Source organism: Halichoerus grypus, chromosome 5 (genome assembly GCF_964656455.1).
Source record: "Halichoerus grypus chromosome 5, mHalGry1.hap1.1, whole genome shotgun sequence".
NCBI lineage: Eukaryota > Metazoa > Chordata > Mammalia > Carnivora > Phocidae > Halichoerus > Halichoerus grypus.
In genome coordinates this window covers 152,922,950-152,940,706 of record NC_135716.1, presented here as the reverse complement: position 1 = coordinate 152,940,706, position 17,757 = coordinate 152,922,950, and the positions used below count along the sequence as shown (strand labels likewise).

At 41.2% G+C, this 17,757-nt stretch overlaps 1 protein-coding gene and 1 long non-coding RNA gene across 8 annotated transcripts in view; one reads left to right on the top strand and one right to left on the bottom strand.

The window, feature by feature from the left end:
• The window catches only part of EIF2B3 (eukaryotic translation initiation factor 2B subunit gamma), a 128,756-nt gene extending 118,796 nt beyond the window's left edge, over nt 1-9,960 (bottom strand). For 2 of the 6 annotated variants that reach the window (XM_078073216.1, XM_078073221.1), the window contains exons 1-3: nt 9,855-9,960; nt 7,559-7,718; nt 3,777-3,922 (exon numbers count right to left, since the gene is read on the bottom strand). In XM_078073216.1, the coding sequence (XP_077929342.1) occupies nt 3,777-3,922; nt 7,559-7,706 (294 nt within the window). In that variant the 5' untranslated portion in view covers nt 7,707-7,718; nt 9,855-9,960. Of the gene's footprint in view, nt 1-3,776; nt 3,923-7,558; nt 7,719-9,156; nt 9,383-9,790 lie in introns of all 6 variants that reach the window. The other 4 variants (XM_078073217.1, XM_078073219.1, XM_078073218.1 and 1 more) reach the window with 4 other exon arrangements.
• Nucleotides 1-17,757, top strand: part of LOC144381934 (uncharacterized) — a 648,393-nt gene that overhangs the window by 142,641 nt on the left and 487,995 nt on the right. The window lies entirely within an intron of this gene.

Below are 17,757 nucleotides of genomic sequence, written 5' to 3'. Positions count from 1 at the left end.
ATTTAGACACTAGGGAGCAAAGAGAATACACCTCCATCCTAAACGTTTAGACTGTAGCTAAAACAGCCCCTGGGAAGTACACTAAACACCCTAAGCTTCTTGGTAAACCTGGCATCCGTTCCTATGAAAAACCAGAATTTCATTTCATTTTCTCAGTGAAATTCCCCATACTTCCCTAAGGAAATAAGCAGCTGCAGTCCAGAAAGTAACACACCCGACATTATGGTATTGGAAATCTCCTCTCCAGTCAGAAACACGAAAACCTACTTGGATGGAAGCATAGGAAAACAAAAAGAGAGGCCAAAAGTGAATGGAAATGCCTATAATACATTGCATTGGAAGTCCTGGCCAGGAGAAGAGACAATTAAAAAAAAAAAGCATAAAGATTAAAAATGAAGGTGTAATACTGTTTTTATTTATAAGCAACATGATGATGTGTATAGAAAATCCTAAAGAATCTACAATTTGACAAGGTCAATATTCAAAAAACAATTTTATGTCTATATACAAGCAACAAACAATTGAAAAACAGAGTAAAAAGCACCAGTTACAACATCACTAAAAACATTTACCTAGGAATAATTTACCAAGAGATGTTCAAAACTTCTACACTGAAAATCATAAAACGCTATTGAGAGAAACTAAAAGAAACCTAAATAAACAGATGTTCAAGACTGGAAGAATCAATATTAAGATAGCAATTCTCCCCAAACTAATCTATAGATTCAGTTCAATTCCTACTATAAAGCTAAAATAATCAAGACATTATTCAATGTGGTATTGAAGTAAAGACAAATAGACCAATGAAACAAAATACAGAAAACAGAAACAGACCACACATATATGATCAGGTGATTTTCAATGAAGGCACCAGTGCAATTCAATGGGGAAAGTAAAGTCTTTTTAACAAACAGTGCTGGAACAAATATCCATATAGAAAAAAAGTAAATTTTATCCCTACCTCATACCACATACAAAATTAAATCAAGATGGGGCAGACATCTAAACATAAAAGCTAAAGCTTTTAGAAGTAAACATAAAAGAGTATCTTCATTGGGGCACCTGGATGGCTCAGTTGAGTGTCCAACTCTTGGATTTGGCTCAGGTCATGATCTCAGGGTTGTGAGATTGAGCCCCGTGTGGGGCTCCACGCTCAGTGGGAAGTCTGCCTGGGATTCTCTCCCTCTCCCTGTCCCTTCCCCCACTCACATGCTCCCTTTCTCTCTCTCAAATAAATCTTAAAAAAAATCTTCACAAGCTTGGGATAGGCAAAGATTTCTTAGGACACAAAAAGTATATTAACCATAAGAGAAAAAAAGCAATATTGAATTTCATCAACATCGAAAACTTCTGGTCATGAAAAGACACCATTAAGAAAGTAAAAAGGCAAGCCACAGACTAGCAGAAGATATTCACAACACATCTGACAAAAGACTTGCATCTAGAATGCATAAGGAATTTCTATAATCAATAATAAAAAGGTAAACAATTCAATTTAAAAATAGGCAAATGCTGGGACGCCTGGGTGGCTCAGTCGGTTAAGCGGCTGCCTTTGGCCCAGGTCATGATCCCAGGGTCCTGGGATCAAGTCCTACATCGGGCTCCCTGCTCAGCAGGGAGCCTGCTTCTCCCTCTCTCTCCTTCTGGTTGTGCTCTCTCTGTCAAATAAAAAAAAATCTTAAAAAAAAAAAAAAAAAAAAAAAGGCAAATGCTTTGAACACGCTCATAAAGATAAACAATGGCCAATAACCACATGGAAAGGTGGTTATCATCACTATTATCAGAGAAATGCAAATTAAAGCCACGAGATACTACTACATATATATCCACTAGAACGGTTAAAATGTAAAAGATTGACAATACCAAGTGTTGATGAAGATGTGAAGCAAATGCAACCCTTATACATTGTTGATGGAAGTATAAAATGGTATAACCACTTGGAAAACTATACAGCAGTTTCTAATACAGTAAACCCTACAACCTAGAATATTTTCACAAAAAGACTTGCAGAACAATGTTCATAACAGCTTTATTCATGATATCTAAAAATTAGAAATAACCCAAATGACCATCAACAGGGAAATGAGTAAATACTGGTGTATTTATTTAATGGAATAAAAAAAAAAACCTAGTTATATCTGCAATGATATGAATGAGTCTGAAAAATATTATGCTGAACCAAAGAAACCAGAATAAAATTGTATGATTCCATTATATCTAGTTCATGAACAAGCAAAGTTAACATATGAATTGACTCTGGGGTGTGGGGGTGCTGGGAGGTTGGGGGGGAGAATGAAGAAGGGGGAGGGGGAGGGACTTACTAAAAAGAAGTACAAAGGAACTTTCAGAGGTAATAGGAATGTTCTTGATTTGGATAGTGGTATTCAGGGTGTATGTATCTGTCAAAACTCATTGAACTATATCCTTAATATCTTTGTATTTTACTGTGTGTAAATTATTCCCCAATAAAGGTGCGATGGAGGGAAAGGCCATATACATTTCTGCATTCATTTTTTGTTCTTTAGTGCATAGGCAGGTTGAAAATATTAATAGATCTGTTTGCAGTCACCAGAAATACCAGGAGAGTCTGCTCCCCAATTCAAACAAGATGGCAACATTATCATACAGACTGAATTTTTCCAAAGGACATCAATTTAAAAACAGCATACAGTGGATATTTCTCAGTTCATAGGCCACAGGCCAGTAGGGAGACTGTGCCCTCATATTCATATGCCCTTGTTAGTATCTAATCAAAGTAGATCAAAAGGTCAAATGTTACCATGTTGTAGGGGTGAGGGTTTGGAATTTTTGAAAATTCCTTTGTACTTCTTTCCAGTCAATCTGTCATCTGCAGAGTCAACTGCTGCTCTGATTTTTATCACTGTAGATTAACTTTTGCTTGTTCATGGGGGCACCTGGGTGGCTCAGTCGGTTAAGCATCCAGTTCTTGATTTCGGCTCAGGTCATGATCTCAGGGTTGTGGGATTGAGCCCTGAGTCCGGCCCTGCACTGAGCATGGAGTCTGCCTGGGGATTCTCTCTCTCCCTCTCCCTCTGTCCTCCCTCCACCCCCACCCCCTGCACCCCTGAACATGCATGCTCTCTATAAATAAATAAATACATACATACATAAATTTTGCTTGTTCATGAACTTCATTTAAACGGAAACTTTAAAAGCACATTTGAAGTATATCTTTCTTGGGGCACCTGGGTGGCTCAGTTGGTTAAGTGTTTTCCTTTGGCTCAGGTCATGATCCCGGGGTCCTGGGATCGAGCCCCGTGTTGGGCTCCCTGCTCAGTGGGGAGTCTGCTTCTCCCTCTCCCTCTGACCCATCTCCCTGCTTGTGCTCTCGCTCATGCTCTCTCTCTCTCTCAAATGAATAAATAAAAAATCTTTTTTAAAAAAAGTGTATCTTTTTTATAAAGATGCACAATTACTCAAAAATATTGGAAACCAGTGACTGTGATAACTAAATGTCTAAATCTTCATTAATAATCAAAATGGGGCACTTGGCTGGCTCAGTCAGAGGAGCATGTGATTCTTGATCTTGGGGTCATGAGTTTGAGCCCCGTGTTAGGTGTAGAAATCACGTAAATAAATACATAAACCTAAAAACTAACTAAATAAATTAAAAGCGGTTGAAGAGTACATGGGCAACAAAATATGTGATGCAAGAATATATTTTCAAAAAAGCATTATAAACTGTAATGCAGTGGGAAAACAAAAGGTGATATTTATCTTCAATAAATAATAAAAATGAAGAAACAGTGTCTCACCTTAAGTTTTGGATATATTTGGCGCAGAGAATCTGCAGTCCCCTTGTCAGCTTCATCAGGAATACACACAATATCTAGCTTCATTTTCATCTTGAATTCTGCAGATAGAGCCTTTTGGACATCCCTGGTTGTAATGACAATGACTTCTACAGCACAAAAGGGAAAAGGAAGGAAAAACACAAAAACTCTCATTCCTTTAGACAGTGGTTTCACCATTTCAATTAGATTTGGTCTGTTTCTATATTTAATAATAACAGCTAATATTACTGAGCCTTTTCAATGTATTTACAGGCATTCTCTCAATTCTTACAACAATCTCATTTTACAAATGAGGGAACCTGGACTAAAAGATATTAAGTGACTTTGTTCAGGGTCACACAACTAGTAAGCAATGGACTCAAGATAAAACTCAAGTCTGATGATTAGAGCCCACACGTTATTACATGCCACTTCTTGAAGTAAAGAACTCAGAAGAGCATTCATCAAAGCAGATACAAATGGCATCACATTTTATTTATTTTTTATTTATTTTTATTTTTTTTAAAGATTTTATTTATTTATTTGAGAGAGAGAGAATGAGAGACAGAGAGCATGAGAGGGAGGAGGGTCAGAGGGAGAAGCAGACTCCCTGCCAAGCAGGGAGCCCGATGCGGGACTCGATCCTGGGACTCCAGGATCATGACCTGAGCCGAAGGCAGTCGCTTAACCAACTGAGCCACTCAGGCGCCCAAATGGCATCACATTTTAAATCTTCATTCACTACAGAGGAAGAGCCATCACCACTTCCCACCAGATAGCCATGAGTACTTCATTGAGGATCACAATGAACGCTACTAAAAGGCAATTTCCACATAACAGATGTCTTCATTTTATCTATATAGCTGGTAACCAATGACAGAAAACTGGGCATCTTTGTTATGGATCTTTGGTAGGGTAATGTAATTCACTACAACATAATATGTGTTGCTGATGTCTGAAGATCAGATTTTAGCATCTCGATTTCCACTTGTTCCATGATAGTGTTTCAGGTAACAATTATCTCTCCCTTTCACTGTAATCATACTTTTCTATTTTCTTTCCTTCTCTTCTTTCTTCCTCTTTCTTTCTTTTCCAAATCATTTAACTTCCCTTCCTTCCTTCTCTCATCTTTCTTCCATTCCCTGCTTTGCTTTTAGTGAACAACTCACTTAACCAATAAATACAAATACACTTAATATGTAAAGGAAAAATAGGCACTGAGAAGTCAGAAATGAACGCAACATGGTTCCTATTCTTAAGAAACTTAACATGGAGAAATTACGGAGAAATGACTAAGGAAGGCTTCCTGGAAGGGATGGCCTTTGAGATAAGTCAAGATAAATTCAAGACCACCAAAAAGTTCTTTAGTACACACTCTGTAAATGCTGATGTTACAGAGATGAATGAAGTATAGTACGCTCTCAAATGTTATCTTCTCTTTGAAATTCCAGACAGCATCAATCACCCTGTCCTTTATGGTTCCATCACACTTTGTTTTTCTATCTCAGTACCAACCAAGGCCTGTTTTATGCTATAATTAGTGGCATGGAAGACTGAGGACATTTTATTTTATTATTTTATTTTTTTGGAGAGAACATTTTAGGTAGAGTGGATAGAGTGCAGAGAGTAACTGCAAATATGGGACAGTCTAATAATTGGACTAAGACATATGTGTGGAGAGAAAGAAAAACGCTAAGCAGAGCTACATTAACTTCTCTAAACTCATGAACAATATGAAGAAAGTGAATACAGACTTTGCTATTAAACTCCAGAATCCTGTGTTTAGGAGGCACTCGTCAATTTCTGAGTGAGCCTTAGTGAGAAGAAATTTCCTACATAGTGGGTATTAAATATACCATAAAAGGCAACCTCCAACCATAACTGAAGATATACCAAAAGTAAAAGGAAAAAAAGTTACTGATGACAAATCCACAAGGAGTTATTAAAGGATAGTATGATATTTTAAAATGTATTAAAGGGACGCCTGGGTGGCTCAGTTGGTTGGGCGTCTGCCTTCGGCTTGGGTCATGATCCTAGGGTCCTGGAACCGAGTCCCGCCTTGCGCTCCTTGCTCAGCGGGGAGCTTGCTTCTCCCTCTGCCTGCTTGTGCTCTCTCCGGCACATAAATAAATAAAATCTTTAAGAATAAAATAAAATAAAGTGTATTAAAAAGAAAATCTTTCGGGACACCTGACTGGCTCATTTGGTAGAGCATGTGACTCTTGATCTCAGGGTTGTGAGTTTAAGCTCCACGTTGGGTGTAGAGATTACTTAAAAATAAAATCTTAGGGGCGCCTGGGTGGCTCAGTCATTAAGCGCCTGCCTTCGGCTCGGGTCATGATCCCAGGGTCCTGGGGTTGAGCCCCACATCGGGCTCCCAGCTCCGCGGGAGGCCTGCTTCTCTCCCTCCCACTCCCCCTGCTTGTGTTCCCTCTCTCGCTGTGTCTCTGTCAAATAGATAAATAAAATATTTTATAAATAAATAAATAAATAAATACAAACAAAATCTTAGGGGCACCTGGGTGGCTCAGTTGGTTAAGCGGCTGCCTTGGGCTCGGGTCATGATCCCATGGTCCTGGGATCCGGCCCTGCTTCAGGCTCTCTGCTCAGCGGGAAGCCTGCTTCTCCCTCTCCCTCTGCTGCTCCCTCTGCTTGTGCTCTCTCCCTCTCTCAAATAAATAAATAAAATCTTTAAAAATAAAATAAAATCTTAAAAATAAAATAAATAATTAAAAAAAAAATCTTTTCTAACATCTCTTAACATCAATGTCCTGTAGACCACTGCACAGAAATGTTCATGGGTCTGTCTCAGGAAGGCAATTCTCATAGTACAATGAACACTGGAACATGAGACTGTGCCCCAGGATCTGACACCACTTCCATCTGGTACTGAGATTTGCTGTATCTAACTATAGGACACCTCAAACTCATTGTGGCCAAAGCTGAACTCATTATATTCATTCAAACCTGTTCCTTGACTCATAATACCTTTCTTAGTTATTCGTACTACATCTAGTTACCTAGTCACCCAAGCAAAAAGTAGAGGGAACTCTTCTCTTTTTCCACTCTCCCTCGCCACTAATCATCAACTTTCTGAAAAGTTCCCTCTTCTCCATTCTTAGTGCTACTTCTTTAGTTCAGGTCCTCTTCATTGCTGGTGTGGACTTCTGTATCAATTTCCCAATTCATCTACCTGCTTGTAGTCTTGACTCCCTCGAATCCATTCTTTATACAGTTTCCAAAGCAATATTTCTAAAATGTGCATCTAAGTTGTCAAATTTATTACCATAAAGTTGTTCATTATATTTACTTGCTATCTTTTTAATGTCTGTAGGATCTGTAGTGATGTCCCCTCTATTTATATTTGTATCTAGATTATAAGGTCCTAGAAATCAGGGCCTGAGTTATCTTCCCAATACTGTGCCCTTTAATATATTAATATTACTGGGTACATATAGATTCACAGTAACTACTGACTATGAGATACTAACTTGGATTCCCACTGTGCACTTTCTGATATCCTTACAGGGTTCAACTTGGATCATTGCAGACAGCAGCTCTAACATAGTAACAGTGCTGTCTTCTCAACCTTTTTACACAGCAATAGAATACTCCTATGTTCTTAATTTACAGAGGCCAGTATTCAGTCAATGCTGAATCCTGGTCTTCTCTCATTCATCCTTTCTCACCCTCATAAAGCTGAAAAATCATTGGGATCAAACATCCCCGAAGTTTTATGAGTATATTTAATTGTCATAGCTCACCTTCAAATCCAACACGCTCAAGCAGGTTCAATGGGTACCAAATTAAAGGTTTGTTCCCAACTGGAAGCAGAGGTTTGGGAATGCTGGAAGTCAGGTCTGTCATCCGAGATCCCCCTCCAACTGCCATCACTACTGCTTGAAATTCCATTTTCACAAACTGCTGTCATAGAAAAAAAACAATTGCTATAAACACAAATGTAGGCTTGTATCTCAACCTAGATTTGCAGAGCCCAGTGGTAGAAACAAATCAGATTAATTCCTTTTTCTAAACTCAAGGTACTAAACAAAGTTTGACCTTCAAAAGAATCTCTTTACAGCAACTACCACAGAAAAGGTGCATAGTAAAAGGTCATAAATCCTTACTGATTTAAAATAAAAGTACTTTAAAAAAAAATAAAATAAAATAAAAGTACTTTTTTTTTTTTTTAAAGATTTTATTTCTTTGTTAACAGAGAGAGAGACAGCAAGAGAGGGAATACAAGCAGGGAGAGTGGGAGAGGGAGAAGCAGGCTTCCCGTCGAGAAGGGAGCCAGATGTGGAACTCAATCCCAGGACGCTGGGATCATGACCTGAGCTGAAGGCAGACGCTTAACAGCTGAGCCACCCAGGTGCCCTTTTTTTTTTTTTTTTTTAAAGATTTTATTTATTTGACAGAGAGAGACACAGCGAGAGAGGGAACACAAGCGGGGGAGTGGGAGAGGGAGAAGCAGGCTTCCCACCGAGCAGGGAGCCCAGTGTGGGGCTTGATCCCAGGACTCTGGGATCATGACCTGAGCCAAAGGCAGGCACCCAACGACTGAGCCACCCAGGCACCCCAAATAAAAGTACTTCTTGATTTACAACAAATGATATAACTTTTTAAATACAAGTGTGAAATGTACTATTCAGAAAAAAATATTTGACACCAAATTGGCAAATAATGTTGTGCACTTTTACCCACAATTATGATAAGTCCTGGGCCCCTCATCAATATATTTTTTTAAGATTTTATTTATTTATTTATTTATTTGACAGAGAGAGACACAGCGAGAGAGGAAACACAAGCAGGGGGAGTGGGGGAAGGAGAGGCAGGCTTCCCGCGGAGCAGGGAGCCCGATGCGGGCTTCATCCCAGGACCCTGGGATCATGACCTGAGCAGAAGGCAGATGCTTAACGACTGAGCCACCCAGGCGCCCCCCCTCAATATTTAAATTGCAGCACTTAAACCCAGTACACCCAAGGCACAAAGTGAAGGCTCCTGCACAACATCTACAACTTAAAGATACGGTAATTTCTGGGCGCCTGGGTGGCTCAGTCCGTTAAGCGTCTGCCTTCGGCTCAGGTTATGATCCCAGGGTCCTGGGATTGAGTCCCACACCGGGCTCCCTGCTCAGCGGGGAGCCTGCTTTTCCCTCTCCTGCTGTTACTCTCGCTCATAAATAAATAAAATCTTAAAAAAAAAATACCATAATTTCAATTCCAGCTTGCCTCAGATTGGAATTTAACTTCAATTTGGCTGGCATTATATAATTCCTATCACATCTGATGTTATTATGAAAAGAGCACTGGCGCTTTCGGATTCAAAAGACCTGAGTTTGAGTTCTGGTTCTACCACTTACAGGTGAGGTGACCAGAGGCCTGACATTTAAAACTCGAAGCGTCCTCAGTTCCTAGAAGGGAGCCTGGTACTTAAGCTCACGGACCCCTGAAGCGGACTGTCAAATGCCTCAATGCCACTGGGTGATGGGAATCACAGCAACGAGTCTCGTTAGCCTCCCAATCTTTAGAAGAGGGTGTTCATGGCTTCTCAGACATGCCTCCATCATAGCAGTTATTGCCTTCTCCCTTTGTAAATGGGTAAAACACTGTCATAATTGGTCTCCCATCTGGATCTTATTGTATTCCTATTTGATTGCCTTGCCCCCAAACAACTAAAAATAGGCAGAATAAATAAATGAAGGGCTGAAGTGGAAAGAGTTCAGGCACTGTGCTAAGTGTCTGGTCCTGGATCTGGTTCTCACTCGCTGTGACTTCAAGCAGATGCTCCCCTCCCTGAAACTCCTCTCCATCTGTTGCACAAGGTGGCTGGCTCAGATTCTCCCCAAGCTCCCTTCTACTTCGGCCACTTAGCTGCCGGGCCGGGTCGGGCAGGCACTCGAGCTGGAGACCCTGGGGCTCTGCATCCCCGCCCACCCCATCAGGCCTTCCTCGGCCGGGATCAAGGAGCCTGAAGCGGTGCCCCGTGGCCCTCACCGCGGTGCTCACTCTCAGCAGCCAGCTCGTAAGGGGCCTGGCAGCGCAAAAGCCGCAGCTTTACCTCTCAACTCCCCGCGCGCCACAGCAGCTCCCAGCGCTCCCCACGCCGCCTCCGACTGACAGCCCAAAGGCGCAGGCGCGCGATGGCCGAGCAGATCGATGGGACGCGCAGGGCAGGCCCGCGGAGAAGGGACGAGCGCGGAGCGATGGATTGTGCACCCAAAGCGCGCGTGCTTCCAGGAGGAGAAGAGGCGATGTGGTCCGTTCCCTTTCGGCTCATTCACAAATCATCAACGCCTATTGAGTGTCCTTCCTAATGCTGGGCCCCTGGAATCCGCACTGGAACAAGTCACGGTCTCTTGCTTCAAGAAGTTCTCATTCTACGGCCTGGCCCCGACTACAACTCTGTGAAAAGAGCTCACTGGGAGCCGCAGTTTTGGGCTAGCCAGTGGACAAATGTCCAAATGCCCTGCAGGTCAGGGATTGCCAAGGCTTTCTAAGTCTGCGATGTCTAAGGTGGAGACTCACATCGGCTTTCTGAACCAGACTCTGATGGTATGGAAAACAATCACCTTTAACCATCAAAACTGTGGGAGGAGGGGTGTCAGCGAAGACCTCATTGAGACAGTGACACTGAATGGCTTGAAGAGAGTGAGTCAGATGGATATCTTGGGTAAGAGCCTTATAAGTAGACTAGCTAGCGAGTGCAAAGGCCCTGAAGAGCCTGCATGTTCAAAGAACAGTAGAAAGGCCAATATAGCTAAAGGGAAGTGAGCCAGGTGGAAAGTGAATGATGATAAAGGTCAAAGAGGCAACGGGAGATTGGGTGGAGAATTCAGATCACATGGGTTGTAGGCCATTGTGAGGACCTTGCATTAAGCAGAGGAGGGACATGATATGACAGGTTTTTATTTATTTTTTATTATTATTATTGTTAAATATTTTATTTGTTTATTTGACAGAGAGAGAGCACAAGCAGGGGGAGCGGCAGGCAGAGGGAGAGGGAGAAGCAGGCTCCCAGCTGAGCAAGGAGCCCGTGCGGGGCTCCATCCCAGGACTCTGGGATCAGGACCTGAGCTGAAGGCAGACGCTTAACCGACTGAGCCACCCAGGTGCCCGGATATGACAGGTTTTTAAAGGATCACTCTGGTTGCTGCGTTAATAGATTCCTTGGAATTAGGGAGTCCACCTAAGAGGCTGCAACTGCATGAGAGACCCCAAATGCCTACATCTAGACAACTACAACAATTGTGAGAGATAATAATAAAATAATTGTTGTTTTAAGCAGTTAGTTTTGGGGTGGTTTATAAGCTACAGTAGATAACAGGAACAATAGCCATTCTCTCTTTCCCACACAATCCTATAATTACCTAATCTTTTAGAAGCTTCCTCTTTTTCTGTCCCTCTCTTACACCTTCAGTTGCTTTAGCTCCTTCCAAATTAAGGGAGTTTAATTTTTGCAATAAAAATAAAGGAGTTTGACTTCATTCAACAATATTTATTGAGTGCCTAATATATGCACCCTCAAGGACCAAGATTTAATAAAATTATGTTATTGCTCCATCAAAGACATTCTTTTTTTTTTTTAAAGATTTATTTATTTATTTTAGAGAGAGAGTGCAAGCAGGGGGAGGGATGGAGGGAGAGGGAGAGAGAGAATACCAAGCAGACGCCCCACCAGCAGTTTAGCCACCATGGCTTTTGCACCATTAGTGCAAATATCAATACAATGAAAGGCAGATAATATTTTAGTATTATTATGAAAATAGTTTTCACCTGACAGATACCTTGAAAGGGTCTTGAAGACTCCCAGAGGTCCACAGAGCATACTTGAGGAACTGTTGCCTCATGGATTCCTTCTTTCTGGCTCTCACTGCTTCTAGTATTTACATTATGGAACTCATCACAAAGGATTTTCATCCCCTTTTTCATGTTTTCTCTGTCACACTGGGAGCCCTTGGAGGACAAAGGCTATATGTTATTTGCTCCTCTCTCCCCAGGTCCTAGCACAGGACCTGGGACATGCTAAGTAAATAATATTGAATAAATTAAATTTTCTCATACATTTTCCCTTGACCTCCCATTTGGTGGTGGAAAAACTGAGCTGAGGGCCCAGGTCACTGACAACATCTCTTTTCCAGAACATTCCTTCTCATTAAGTCAATCTATATTATCTCTTATGCCTAGCCTCATGCTTATTATTTATTTATGAATTACATGGGAAGTACTTAATAAAGGCATATTGAATACAGGCTGTTCCCTATAATATTTGTTTCCTGTTCACATTTTTTCCCCAAGGGATATTTATATGTATGTTTTTATATGTGGTGGGGACTAGTTTAAGAAGGTCAAGCTCTAAAGTTCTCTTTGAACTGTGGGAGACAAAAGAAACCTTTCAAAAGTTGGGCCTTGGCTCAGAAATACTCTTCCCACGGTCTGCAAGAGCTCTCTCTTTGGGAATTTGCTGGCCACATCATAATATTCATCTACTCCATTTGGCTGTGGACTTGTCAGTGGGGCAGGAAATTATTATTTTTAGAGTACTGAGTGAAAGATAAAAATGAAAAGAGAAACTCTACTTTGGCAACCAGTTGCAGGTCCTAAAATATTTGTGTTTTATTTTTGTACATAAGCCCACCAGTTGCCTAATAGATTCATGATAAGTTAGAGAGCAAATGATGCTATAGTGTTTCTATAAAGAGCTTGGAAAATAACTTCATTAATTGGGACTTCACTATTTCCTTTCAAGCACACAAAATTTTCATTGTTGGTGGTTTTAAAGGTCTGAATCTGGACATTTATGCTTTAAACTGATGGGTCGGGGGGCATCTGGGTGACTCAGTCCGTTAAGTGTCCGATTCTTGATCTTAGCTCAGGTTTTGATCTCAGGGTCATGAGTTCAAGCCCCGTGTTGGGCTCCATGGTGGAGCCTACTTCAAACAAACAAACATACAAACTGATGGGTCAATTAAGAAAATACGTGACTTAGTCAATTTGGTATTTTTTTTCCTCCTTTACTGAAAACAAAAATTTTCAAATAGCTGATTTTCCTCATTTTTGAATTGGAAAGTATGGTTGATGAGCCACAGTTTATTTATTGAACAGCTATCTACTGAGTGACTACTATGTGCCATGGGCAGTTTTAGGCCCTTAAGGTATATTAGTGAACAAAAAAAGAATCCAACCCACATCCTAACAGGCAGAGGCAGCATATGTTATAAATAAATTTAAATAATAAATGAGTAGGGGTGCCTGGCTGGCTCAGTCCATTGAGCGTCTGCCTTCAGCTCAGGTCGTGATCCCAGGGTCCTGGGATTGAGCCCCATGTTGGGCTCCCTGCTCAGCTGGGCCTGCTTCTCCCTCCTTCTCTGCCCTCCCCCTGCTTGTGATCTCTCTCTCTCTCTCTGTCAAATAAACTCTATAAAAAAATAAATGAGTAAACTGTACAGCATATTAAAGGTGATAAGTACTTTGGGAATAAGAAAAAGTTAGGCAGGGAGGAGGGACAGGGAGAAGAACACATTGGCAGCTATAAAGTCTTAGAGTTTTATGGAGGTTATTGAAATTTGGGACTTGTGTCTCATTTAAATCTCTATAACTTTTTTTTTTAATTTAATTTTATTATGTATGTTAATCACCATACATTACATCATTAGTTTTTGATATAGTGTTCCATGATTCATTGTTTGCGTATAACACCCAGTGCTCCATTCAATACGTGCCCTCTTTAATACCCATCACCAGGCTAACTCATCCCCCCACCCCACCCCCTAGAACCCTCAGTTTGTTTCTCAGAGTCCATAGTCTCTCATGGTTCGTCTCCCCCTCCGATTCCCCCCAGTACATTTATAAGCAAATACAAAATGAACAGGTGAAATCAGTAAAAATGGTGGAGAAAGTCTTTCCAAAAATTCTTTCCTCCATAAAAGCAATGAGAATACTGTAAAAAAACATTGTCAGAATCAACTTTTTTTGAATGAGCAGTGAAACAATCATGTCACTTCTTTCAGTATGTTGGTAATTAGCACCCTGTGCACTGTGTATTCGGTTCATACACACACAGCAAGAATGTAGTTGTGTTGCTTCCTTGTCTCCCAATGATAAGCCCATATGATATTAAAAAAAAAGATAACAATTGGCCAACAAAATGAAAGTGCAGCAAAGAAAAGTGAGAAGGCTGAAAGTGAAATTCAAATTGAACATAAATGGAGTTATAGAAGAAATAGCTGATTATGGGAATGTTAACACTGCTATCATGAGAGAGTACAGATCTGCAGCCAGAGGAATTTAGTGAAGGCTACTTCATCTACAAAAGGAGGAAAGTGGCTGTGACAAAAGGGATGAAGATGTCTCAGTGGAACATGATGCCAGCAAAAAAACACTTTGCATTCACGGAATCATTAGAGATATTTCATGAGATTGTACCTACAAAGAATAGAATGTTGGAAGTAAAAAGGAGTATGACAATTCATCAAGGCATAGTGAAGATACTTATTCCATATTGTAAGAAAAAAGAGGCGGATGCCTGGCTGGCTCAGTTGGTTAAGTGTCCAATGCTTGATTTCGGCTGAGGTCATCATCTCAGAGTCGAGGGATCAAGACCCCCATCGAGTCCCAGGTCCAGCCCCGCCTCTGGCTCTGCACTGAGCATGGAGTCTGCTTGAGATTCTTGCTCCCTCTTCCCCTCCCCCTCCCCCTGCTTGAGTTCTAAATAAATAAATACCTAATACATACATACAATCTTAAAAAAAGGAAAAAGAGAAAAAAGAGGGAAGCATTGTTCAAACTATTTCCGATAAGTTTTTTTGCAAAGAAAACAATTTAATTTTCACTTTCTCTGAATGCTTGAGATTACAATGTACTAAATAAATATTAGTCTTACCATGTTTTCATTTCCCTGTGCATTTATAACTGACAGAAAGTTTTTGATGCTTTGACAAAAAAATTTTAAAGGTCACAGAACAATGGTAATTTCTCCCATTGACTATTAAGATTTCTGCTTGGTCTCAACTTGCAGTGTCATTTTTACATTCTGGCAGTACTGTGAAAAATGAAGATTTCTTTTTTTTAATTTTTTGGGGGATTTCTTTTTTTTAAAAAAGATTTTATTTATTTATTTTAGAGAGAGAGAGTGAGAGAGAGCACAAGTGGAGGGGAGGGGCAGAGGGAGAAGCAGATTCCCGCCCCCCCCACCCCCTCCCCCCCCAGCAGAGAGCCCGATGCAGGGCTCCTGGGATCATGACCTGAGCCGAAAGCAGACTTAACTGACTGAGACACCCGGGTGCCCCTTTTTGAGGATTTCTTACATATAAAAATTTAGCAGAAAATTATGATAAGTATGTAAAAAGATAGCATTTCATCAACAGTAAAAGGGTAGGTGCTTCAGAAAAGGAAGCTGAGGAAGCTTGGCCATGGTCAACAGCGAGTATGTGGAAAAAACAGGATATGAATATGGGTAAGCTAACTCTACAGAATGTGCTCTTTTTTTTTTTTTAAAGATTTTATTTATTTATTTGAGACAGAGAGAATGAGAGAGAGAGAGAGAGAGCACATGAGATGGGGGAGGGTCAGAGGGAGAACAGGCTCCCTGCCGAGCAGGGAGCCTGATGCGGGACTCGATCCAGGGACTCCAGGATCATGACCTGAGCCGAAGGCAGTCGCTTAACCGACTGAGCCACCCAGGCGCCCCCTACAGAATGTGCTCTTAACACGTATAATATGTTGTCTTCTCATGGTATATATCCAATATGTGGTTTCTTCCATAAGGATTTTGAATTCATAAAAAATCTAAAATTTTGTACATTAGGAAAGAACATACATGAAATTAAATGGCAAAGTACAGACTGGGAAAACCAAGGTATAGCAACACCCGACATGACAAAGGTATTCATCTATAGGATTTAGTACCTTAGTTACCAAGACAGCAGGCTTTGGCACTGGCAGACCACCATCCAAATCCTAGCTTCCTTATTTACTACTTGTGTGACACTGGGCAAGTTATTTAATTCATTTTTTGCTAGGTTTCTCATCTGGAAATGGGGACAATAAGAGTATTTACTTCATAGAGTTGTTAAGAAGATAAAATAATAGATGTACAGCAGTTAGCACAGTGCCTTGCTGTGCTTATTACTTTAGTACTGTGCAGAGATTGTTATAAATCAGTAACAAAAGTGTAATAAAACCAATAAACAAAAACACACAAAGGGCAGTTAATAAAGAAGAAACAGTTGCTCAGTAAATAATCAAAGCGGTGCAAATTAAAATAACAATCACCATTTTTCAGCATATTATCAAAAAATATTTTTAAGTGTTAATGCCCAAGAGTTTAGGAAATAGACACTAAAGGGAGTAAAATTGATACATCCTGGCAATTTGGCAGTTTGATGGTGAGTTTAGGATGTTATTCTAAGGAAATAATCAAATAGGTATGAAAGGATATATGCATGAGGATGTTTATTGTATTATTTGTAGTTTTCAATATAAAAAATTTGTAAACAATCTTAATGTCCATCTATAGAGGTGACTTTTTTTTTTTTTTTTTAAACTAAGCTCTGTGCCCAACATGGGGCTTGAACTCATGGCCCTGAGATCAAGAGTTGCATTCTCTACAGACTGAGCCAGCCAGGCGCCCCAGCAGAGGGTTTTAAATGAGTAGAAGTTATGAAAACTTCTTAAAATGTAATAAAATGCAGCGAATATAAATAATAGTTATAGCGAGTATCCCCCTTGTCCCAGTGACCATCCTTTCCTGCTTGGAGTACTCCCTGCTTCCAGGCTCCCCTTCTCAACTCATTCTCTTCACAGATGCCAAAGGCAAATCTAATCATGTCACTCCCTTGCTTGACACCCTCATGGCTGGTCAATGTATAATCCTAAAACAAGCCTTTGAAGCTGGAGTCTCTTCTCTCTCTTCCCTTTACAGTCTGGTAGGACTCAATGTGCTTCTTGGCTGGACTTTGTGCCCAGTTTTTCTCCCTGATTCAGCATTCCACTGAGCCCCACTGGTTAGTATCACCCTGCTCTGTCTTCTAACAATAACTTTTGCTACTTCTTTGGAGCTCTTACATAAAGGCTATTAAATGTTGTTTATGCAATTATTTGTGTAATATACTGTTTCCTCTCCCATTAGAGTTTAAATTCCAAGAGAGCACAAATTATCTGTTTGGCCAATATTTTCCCCACTGTACGTAGTATAGTGCCTGACATAGATAGGGGTTTGATGCATTTACTGAATGAATGGATGAAAAGCAAGCTACAAAATATGCAGTGTGAGCCCAATTTGGTAAAAGGGGGACCAAAGACTTAAGTGGCCAGTACCAAAGACACAGAAACAGACTACCTCCAGCAGGTGTATGCTGGCCATGCTCTTCCCTGAGCACAGAAGGGGAATGATATCTCTGAGGGGGCAGGATGCACAAGAGCAGGGGGAGCTTGCTGGGAAGAACAGAGCTGATGGGAGCGTGGCTTCTGGGGCTCCTACCCTTCCAGCTCCCTGGGCAAGAAGAGGCTGCTGGAAGAGGAAGGTATGTCTTCCGTGGACCACCCAAGGCACAGGAATTGGGGAGCCACAAGATGAGGGCTGCCTGGGAGGCTCAGCTGGGGTGTCAGACTCAAGAGTTATGGGGAGATAGGCCTTGGGTTACACGCAGCCCCAGGGGGCGGGGCTCAAGGCCAAGGCCTGGCGTTTCCCAGCCAGGGTAGCGTCAGGACTCGCCCTAGAGGGCAGCGTGGAGAAGTGTTGGGAGAATGCCACTTCCCTTGAGACTGCGTTTGACATTGACTCCTTCCGCTGGGGTCAGGGGGGCTGGTCTCTATGTGCTGGAGATCTCTCACCTGGTACTTGTTCTTAAAGACAGCTTCTTAGCTGTGTGGTAACTAGAGGCAGTGTCGGGTGTGGATGGGTAGCTATGCTGCTGCGTCTTTTGTCAAAAGTTCGACCTGGCTGGTTTATCAGCCATCTCAAG